The 10,257-nt window shown below is 37.5% G+C and overlaps 1 protein-coding gene across 1 annotated transcript in view; it reads left to right on the plus strand.

Annotated features, from left to right (window-relative positions):
- LOC102863523 (latrophilin-3-like) overlaps positions 1–10,257 on the plus strand; it is an 807,096-nt gene that overhangs the window by 541,654 nt on the left and 255,185 nt on the right. Inside the window, exons 8-9 of the mRNA XM_006891975.1 lie at positions 3,169–3,471; positions 5,741–5,844. Of these exons, the coding sequence (XP_006892037.1) occupies positions 3,169–3,471; positions 5,741–5,844 (407 nt within the window). The remainder of the gene's footprint in view (positions 1–3,168; positions 3,472–5,740; positions 5,845–10,257) is intronic.

Below are 10,257 nucleotides of genomic sequence, written 5' to 3' on the forward strand. Positions count from 1 at the left end.
TCTTGGCTGAAAGAAGAGGGTACCAGAGGAATGTCTGTGTTTCATTGACTATGCAAAGGTGTTTGACTATGTGAATCACAACAAACTGTGGCTGACTCTGGGAAGAATGGAAATCCCAGAACACTTGATTGTGCTTATGTGAAACCTGTACATAGACCAGGAGGCAGTCATCAGAACAGAGCAAGGAGATACTTCATTGTTCAAAATTGGGAAGGGTGTAAGCCAGGGGTATATCCTGTCTCCATATCTTTTCAATCTATATGCAACACAGAACAGATCATATGGCAGGCTGGGTGTATGAGGAGGAATGTGGTATTAGGATTGAAGGAAGACTCATCAACAACCAGAGTTATGCACAACCTTGCTTGCAGAAACTGAGTAGGACCAGAAGCACTTGCTGCAGAAAGTCGAAGACTGCAGTCTTCAATATGGATGGAAGCTCAGCATCAAGAAAACAAAGATTCTCACCACTGGAACAATTGGCAGCATTAGATAGATGGTGAAGAGACTGAGATTGTTAACAGCTTTAGTGTGCTTGACTCCATAATCAACACTCTTGGTACCAGCAACCAAGAAAGCAAGAGAGGAATTACACTAGCAAAGTTGGCTGTTAGAGACCTCCACAGAATACTGAAGAGCAACAGTGTCAGTATGGAGACTAAGGTGTGCCTGATCCAGGCCATAGTCTGCACAGTTGTTTGCTTATGAGTCAGAGAACTGGACAATGACTAGAGATGATAGAAAGATAATTGATACCTTTGAGTGAAGATGGAGAAGAGTATTAACTATACCATGGACTGCCAAGAGAAAAAAACAAGTTCATCCTGGAGATGGTGAAACCAGGCTGCTCCTTAGATGCAAGGATTCAGAGGCTTCATCTGACATACTTTGGGCATGTTTCAAGGAGTGACCAGTCTTTGGAGAGGGACATCATGCTTGGAAGGATAGAAGGACGGAGAGAAAGAGAGGAAGACCCTCAGTCAGATGTATTGATTCATTGACTGGGGTAATGAGGGTAGGTATGTCAGAGAAAATAAAGTTGGCACAGGATAGAGCAGCTTTCAGGGCTATTGTACATCAATCCATCAACACTCTTATAGTCAACACTCTTCTCCATCACCACAGCTCAAAGGTATCAATTTGATGGTACATAACAACAACAAAAAACATACTGTGGAACAGCTGGTGGATTTGAACTGCACACTATTGGGTTGGCAGCACAGCTCCTTTACTCACTAGGTCATCAGAGCTCCCAATTAATACTAGAGATGTTAGTAAATACAACATAGAGGATAATTTCATGGCCATATTGACTACATTATTAACCAATCTAGAGACTGCGTATCTTGGCCTCCATTCCTATTCATAGCTATCCTGTATGCCAGAGCTAAATTGTCCTATAGGATTTCTACATCTTGAAATGCCAACCTTTTGTTTAGCAGCCAAGTGTTTTAATGACTGTGCAGCAGGGCTTCCCAAGGGTCTAAATCATTTTCATTTGGAAGTTGAGATATATTTTTCCATTAAGAAAAAGATTTACATAAAAATACGTTATGGATATAAATTGTAAACTACTCAAACTTTACACATATTTTGGTAATATGGATCCTTTTAAGAATATAGAGCAGATGATCAAAGTTGCCAAGTTCAACAATTAAGCAAAAGGCCAGGTTTATTCCCTTAGGGTACTTGTTTGATGTTGTTGATTGCTCTCGAGTGGAGAATGACTCATAGTGACCCTATGAACAAAAGACCTGAACCCTCTCAATAACTATTGACTAATTTGATAGGGATGGGCAAATCAGAAATCGACTATATAAATGAGAACATTTCAGTATGAGGTATGAAGTAACTGGATTACACACTTTGATGAAGGAAGTTATTTAGAAATATGATGGATAATGGAGAAAATAACACACAAAGCATATGATGAAATACAATGTAGATGAAACGAATCATATAAATAAATACATTTTTAAAAAAGAATATGGGAAAATTAATCAAGCCCTCTAGTTTTTAATAAAAAGACTATAATCAGAATTATTCCTTATTCTTTGTGCTTACAAGTGACTTAATCACTTGTCACATCTATTTGCCACATCTTTAAAAACACGTTGTATTAAATTCAAAATCAGTGTTCTATGTACCGTTCTCCCTTTCCATAATAAATTTGACAATTCTAGACTTTTTGGTTAATCCTCTATTTGTCAAAAAGGCCATGGACATTAATATGCTCACTATAGAATTATACTATGAAAAAAGTATTTTGTGTTGTAATTTTTATTCTCTTTGACAAACTTTGGAGATAACCTTTTTTATAAAAAAAATGACATAGAGCTAATGATTTTCTTTTTGGTAATGATCTTTTGTTCTCCTCATGTGTATCCTTGATGTCATCCCACAGCTCCTCTAGTCTTTGATTATTGGTGTTCAATGCCTCAAACCTGTTCTTGAGATGATTTTTCATTTCATATGGTATAGACTCAACATCATGGTTTGGCTCTTTGGACTAGCTTTCATTTTCTTCAACTCCAATTGAACTTTCACATGAGTAATTGATGCTCTGTTCCACAGTCAGTACCTGGCCTGGTTTTGAGTCGTTCTCAACTTCCGTGGCATCTAACAACAATAATACCCATCATGATTTGTACTCCTATCCTTTCTTGCTCAGAGAAAGGAAGGAAGACCCTCAAGAAGATTTGCACAGTGATTATAACAATAGGCTCGAGTGCATAAGAGATCTTGAGGATGGCACAGAATAGCGCATGTTTCAGATCTGTGGTTCATAAGGTAGCTGTGAAACATAGTTGACTTAATGGCACCTAACAATAACTACAACTACCACTAATGAAATGTTAGCTAGTTGTTTGAATCCATTCACTGGGATCACAGAAGTCTGGCAATGTACTTCCATAAAGGTTAAAACTACTAAAAATATATTGAGCAATTCTACTCTGTAGCACGTTCAGTCTCCTTGAACCTCAACAGATTTGACAACAGATAGTATTTGGCAGTGATCAAATGGCATTTTGATATGTTAATACTGGTTTTCCTTTGCCATCTTTAAAACTCTTTGCACTGTCTAATAAAAATTAATTTTTAATAGGGTCTCTTGGGGTCATAGACTGAACGAGCAATGTTGGTGTTTTCTTTTGATTTTTATTTCAGAAATCTCTACCACAGGATCTCTCGGCTTGGGAAGCACCACCACCAGTACAACCCTTCGAACTACAACTTGGAGCCCTGGGAGGAGTACCACCCCATCAATGTCAGGAAGGAAAAACAGGAGTACCAGCACCCCATCTCCAGCGGTTGAGGTACTTGATGACATTACCACTCATGTACCTTCAGCATCATCCCAAGTCCCAGCTCAGGAAGAGAGCTGTGAAGCGGTGGAAGCCCGAGAAATCATGTGGTTTAAGACTCGCCAAGGACAGATGGCAAAGCAACCATGTCCTGCAGGAACTATAGGTAAGTCTACTTGAAAGCATTAAGTAAAATGTAACTATACTTCTTTTCCCCCTCATATTTTATTAAATTCTGAACCCAGCTACAAAAATATTGTCACAATTTGAAAATGCAACTAAGAAGTAGTCAGAAGTGAGATTGTGATAGAAATAAGGTGAGTGGTTCTCACACCCCATCAGATGTCTGAGTGGTGTTATGGTTAGTTAATTTGTATCTGTTCAGTTACTCTAAAGAGCAGTGATTCTGTGCAGCAGCATACAATGTACATATCCCTTGATTAAGGGGCATTAGACTCATGCTTACTAGGTGTTCATAGGGAAAGAAAGAGATCTAGAGATTCTGTGTTCAAAGATAATTATTGAAATATTTGCTTAACATCTAATGGAAGAGAAAGATTTCTATCCTTTTTTACCAGGCTTCGAGTTACCGAAAGTTCTTATGTTAAGGGACTGTACTGAGAAAAGCCAACTTCTCACTTCCTCATTCATCCGGTACTGAGAACAGTTCTGCATTGTTTTCTCTAGGGGGATGCATATGAGCTAAAGGCTTTTTTTGTCCCTTTTATTGCTCTTATAATTCTTAATATTGACATAGTAACCATATTATTATATTATTTACATTTTTTTTGTTAAATATATTTTTCTTTGTTAGATACATGATCTCTATAAGATTACCACTCTTAAAAAGACTCAAATGTGTATTATTCTGAAAACATGTAAACAAGACAGATATACAATGAATGGCACTATGGACATTTTTATGAATTATGTCTTTGAATGTTACTGAAGTTGTTTTGTTGTTGTTGTTTTTTAAAGAAGACTGGTTCTCTTTGAAAAGATAGTATCATTCTGAATTCCATCCTATATGAGGTGATGTCAACACTAATGGACCTGTTGGTTTTTCTAAAAGTGTACATTTACTATTTTTTTTTTTCAGGAAAGTGTTTTTAGAATATTCAGAAAGTTTCCTTCCCTTTATGAATGTTAGAAGAATTTTGTTTATTTCTAGATATTTCCTACAGTATTGAATCTGAAATCTTCAGTTTGAAATGTGCTTCTGAACCTAGATCTGTCTGGGCCTCATTTCCTTCTTCATGAAAATACAGATATTAACTGCTCCTCAATTTCAGAGTTTTCTTGTGAAGATGAGAGTAATAGTCTCTTTGAAAAACATACATTTCCCAAGCAGAAAAAGTAATAACAAAATATGTTATTAATGTTCTGTGAAAGTTGGGAAAGTAATGTAAAGAAATCCTTTTGAAGCTTTCATAAACTCTCTCATTGTCATTAAGTCAAATCAAAATCATAGTTGACCGACCACTGAGTTTTCAAGGCTATATATTGCATGGGAAATGATGGCCCATTTTTCTCCTGTGAATCCACTGGTTGACTTGAATTGACTTTGTATTAGCACCGCAGTTCTCTGCTAACTATGCCACCAGAAATTCTGGTGCCAAACTACTTTGGTGTTGTTTTGTTTTTGTTTTTGTTTTTGTTTTAAGTTACCCTTGTTCTGTGTCTTCTGCTGTATCTTTAGTTTAGCTCCCACAGTGGTGGCTTCGTAAAATGTTCACATCACATTCTCAAATTCATCCTCTGTAAGATTACCAAGATATTTCTAAAACCTAAACTTACTTCTTTTTCACTCTATTGCTATGATTTATTGATTCCCCAACATTTGCGGGTGATATAAAAAAAGAGTTTATTATCTAGTCCTGCTTATCTTCTAATGCCATTAAATGCACTTCCAAATCCAGTAGAACCAAGTTTAAATTAACTAACTTGATGTTTTCCAGAGATATGCTGTTCTTTACTGAAAGTATCATTTTTCTAGCCCCACTTCTTAACAATAACAACAATTAAAAAACCTCAGACATGTAAATTGATTGATTACTTACAGACCCAGATGCTAACTTTCCTCTGAAAACTTGAGCAATAAGTTTCTTGGAGACAAGATCTAATTAAGTCATTCCCTATCCTTAGTATGCTATTTGGAAATGGTTTTAAACTATTGTATTTATTGGTGATATTGTTATAGTACATTTCTCAGCTGCCAGTTATATGCCAGTGAGGGCCTCTGGTATAGTAAACATCTCAGTTTAATTATTACATGTTTGCCTTTATTTTTTGGCTCTTGTACATAGAGTCGCTATGAGTCGCAAGCAACTTGATGGCACATAACGACAACAACATTAATTTTTAAACACAATAGAGATTATGAAGTCATCCTTAGGAAGAAGGATTTGAAACAACCAATTTTCTCTTTGTTATAGGTGTATCAACTTATCTGTGTCTTGCTCCTGATGGAATTTGGGATCCCCAAGGACCAGATCTCAGCAATTGTTCTTCTCCTTGGATCAATCATATAACACAGAAGGTAAATCTCAGGAGTCACAAAGAGGGCTTTGCTAAACTTAGATACTCTGATGTTGATTATAACTTCTGAGAACAAAATAATCAAGATTTTTAGAAAATACCTGTGGGAAAAATGCTGCTATTGTTCCATACACAACAACAAATAGAAAGAGATCAGTTGGCCTAGTGGACAGAAAGTGATGCTACCAAGCCAAAGGTGGGTGACTTTAACCTGTGGCTCTCAGGCTGGTTTTAATTGGTTTTGGTCAGTCATTCTTCCAGGTCACATAGCCCTGGTGTCCACTTGCTATACAGAAGTAACATGTGGTTCCTGTGAAGCTGAACACTGTGACACTGATGTGTCAAATGTGATAATGTTTACCCATAGTGAACAGTGTTTGGTGGAGCTCCCCTAATAAAATGAGCTTGGAAGCAGGAGTGAAATCCACTTCCATAATAGCTTGCCTCCGGAATCCTATGAACCTGGAGAAAAGATGAAAGTCACACAAGTGTTAAGGACTTTCATTCATACGACGATGTGCTATGAGTTGCTACGACTTGACAACATCTAACAACAACACAACATTGTTCCATACCACCCAGTAAGATCCTACACATGGTAACTCTATCAACAAAACACTACCTGTTCCATGCTATCCTTACAGTCATTAGAGTGTTTGAGTCCATGGTTGCAGCCACGGTTTTACTTTATCTTGTTAAGTCAGTCTGTTTTTACACTGAAGCTACTTTGCAAGCATGATGTTTTTCTCCAGGGATTGGTCACTCCTGGTACCATATCCAAAGTCCATAAAATTTAGTCCCACCCTCCTATCCTCTCTTCTAAGAGGTATTCTTATTGTACTTCCTTTGAAAGAAATTTGTTTTGTTTTTCCACTGTCCATGGTATTTTCATTATTCTTTCGCAACCTCATGATTAAGTGCCTCAGTTCTTCTTTGGTCTTCCTCATTTTCCAACTCTAACATACCTATGAGGAGATTGGAAATACTGTGGCTTGAGTGAGGCGTATGTGACTCCTCAAAGTGACATCTTCCCTTTATAACACTTAACATATTCTTTTGATGCCCATCTTACCAAATTATTTGTCTTGTCTACAGTTTCCTGATCATTTGTTGTAGATCTAAATAAAATTAAAACCTTAACAACTCATGTCACCTGTTGATCTAGTTATGAAAAAAAAATCCCATTATCACTTATTGTAAAATTCAAGATAGCATCTATGTGCTAAGAAGAGCTAAATCTATAATACTGTTATTGTTCAAGTACAAATCTATGAGCTGCCTATAAGGCTGGCAGAATTCTTACTAATAATTTTATTATGAATAAAATGTCCGTGGTATTGTGAGCTAGGGATGTGAAAACTCAACAACCACTATAAATCAAGCAATCAAAAGCTTCTAGCATGCATACTTTTGGATATTTCCTGTGGAAATGGTAATTGTAATAAAAAAAGTCCACCTCTGGAATCCTAGGCATTTGATAAATGTTCTGTAACCTCATCATTTATCAGTGTTAAACATATATACCTGTGTGACAGAATCTTGCAGATTTCAAATTTGCAAGGCTTATTTGGTTGCAATATGTTGAACATTTCTATTATTAATGCACTATGGGGCTTTGAATTGATTTCATTACAAACAGAGACCAGATGTGCATTTATGCCAAAAGGGCTATGGGATGAATCCTTATTATAGCAATTTATGTGGATTTATGCACTCCTAAAATGAAGAGTCCTTCTATGGCACATTAGCTATGCTGAGGAATTTCTGAAAGATTTTTCCAGAGAAATATTACAAATGATGGCCTTACTAAAAGCCTGCCTGTGCCATTTGCTCTTTTCTCTATTTGTTTTTAACCAAGCTTATCCTCAATAATATACTGTATTATAATCCATAAATATCTACCCAGTAGATCATTTAGCAGATGAGCCATAACTATCTATTTACCCTAAATCAGGAGAGAACCACAGTTATATTGACTCTAGTTACCGTCTTACATATGCATCTCCATACTTGTTGCTATTCATAATGATGCTTCTCCAATTTCTGCACTGCTACTGCCACAGTTTTTATGTTCTTTGATTTTATTACAGTGTAGCTCAGACCCCAGGGCAAATAACTCTTGCTGGATGTGATCAGATTAAGAGATCAGTAGCATATTCTTTACATAAGCCACTTTACAAAAACACTCCCTACATACTTAGCCTGGAGGTTAATATCAGTTCAGTAATAATTTACCTAGGAAGCTGGGTATTTTCATATTAATTCCTGAATATAGTTGAGCTATTTCATTGCAGAAATGCTAGATGACTTTTAACTGATAACTCACTCCCTAAAAAAAAAGTTTCCACTAATTCCAACTCATACTAACCCTATAGAACAGAGTAGAACTGTCTCATAGGATTTCCAAGGCGATGATTGGAGGAAGCAATTTGTCACATCTTTCTTTGTCCCACAGATCACTTAGTGGGTCCAAACTGCTGACCTTTGGTTTACCAGCTGAGTGCTTAACCACTGTATCATCAGGGTTTCTTATTGATGCTACTGAGTTATTTTCTTTTCTCTGCAGACCTACTAATCTAATGACAAAAGAGATAATTCTTTTCAAATACCAGACAGCTGCTGCCTGTTTGATTTATGGATGGGATGCTTTTGTTTTATAGAAAATATGTTCCATTTTTTTCCAGAGTATTTCTGTCTAATCTTAGAGAGTCTGCAATGATAACTTAAAATTATAGAGCTTAGCTGCTGGAATTTATCACAGTTTTTTAGCTTGATTACCCACAAATTTAAGACATCTTCAAAAGTGAAATAGAGGCTTTGGAGTTCTCTAGCTCGGTTTATATAACTGGCGTGAGGTCAGTGGTGGCATTTTATACCTTCACAGTCATTTACCTTTGCTCTCTTTAACCCTGTCTGCCATTTCACTTGACTGCCCCCCCCTTATACCTCCAAGTGTTTAGGCTGCTCAATAAACAAAAGTAATACTCAATGCATTGTATTCACAGTTATTTATCTATATTTTTCTACTTCTCTCAAGCATCTTTCACAGAATCCATCCCTCTCCTCATGACCTCCCACTCTGGTAGTCAAAGATCCAAAAAGCAAGCATATGGAACATCTGGGCGAGTCTGTTTACAATGGTGTTGGTGGAGGAAAGGTGAATTATAAACAACTGAACAGGAACAAAGAGCTATGCCAGAGCTAATATGACCAATCCTTGACAAAGCAGTGGCTAGAAGGAGGGAACACAGCCTAATCCTGGAAAACTTTGAAAATGGCATCTGGAGGAATAAACTCTCTTACCTCACTCTCTTTGCTCTCTCCATTCATCTGTTGAGTCTCTCCACTGAACAAATAACCTCATTTGGAAACCAGAGAGTAGAAGATGCTTTCAATGACTGCCTCAGCCGGAAAGAAGGGTGGAGGAGGAGAAGAGTTCATCTGAACTAATACACAGTGTTCTCTAACATAGTCTGAGCAGGCAAAGACCACATTTTCTCCTCTTCTAACATTGGCTTTCACTTACTGTCCTCCTTCTTTCTAACATGTTTTCCTTTCCCTGACATCTTTTCCCTTTTCTCTTCCCTCTATTTTGATCTCCTCTGTGTAAACTTATTTTCTCATCTCATTATTCTTCTCCAATTGATTTCTTTATGTCCAGGGGAAACATTAAAAATACCATGAGATGAGGGATATCATTGCTGATACAGATTTCATCAGTTGGATCTTGGCTGAAACTAGAAAATCCAGAAGGATGTTTACTTTTGTTTCATTGACTACGCAAATGTAGTTGACTGTGTATATCATATGGGCAATCTCCTCCCATGCAATCTACTGCCTCTGAAAAGCTGCTGGAGAGTCAGTTACGTATTGGTTCTGATTTGATAGTACATAACAGCACAACAATTAGGAAGAATGAAATTGCAATCCCAAAGGAGCTGTTCAAATCCACCAGATACTCCGCTGGAGAAGGAGGGACAATCTCCTTCTGTATCAATTGGATCCGATTTGACTGTACATGTTATTGTTGTTTTGTGCCATCGAGTCGCTTGCGAATCATAGCGACCCTATGTACACCAGCCCTAAACCCTGCTCTATCCTGTGCCAGTCTCACTGCCTCTGACACACCGATCCTGATTACACCAGTCACTGAATCAATCCACCTCATAGAGGGTCTTCCCCTTCTGCACTGTCCCTCCACCCTCCCAAGCATGATGTCCCTCTCCAAGGACCTCTCCCTCCTTAACAACATGTCCAAAGTATGTCAGACGAAGACTCGGAATCCTTGCCTCCAAGGAGCAGCCTGGTTTAACCCTCTCCAGGCTGAATCTGTTTGTTTTCTTGACAGTCCATGGTACATTCAATACTCTTCTCCAGCACCACAGCTCAAAGGCATCAATTCTCCTTCCATCCT

Source organism: Elephantulus edwardii, unplaced genomic scaffold (genome assembly GCF_000299155.1).
Source record: "Elephantulus edwardii isolate Elephantulus edwardi_28Jun2011 unplaced genomic scaffold, EleEdw1.0 scaffold00107, whole genome shotgun sequence".
Classification (NCBI taxonomy): Eukaryota; Metazoa; Chordata; class Mammalia; order Macroscelidea; family Macroscelididae; genus Elephantulus; species Elephantulus edwardii.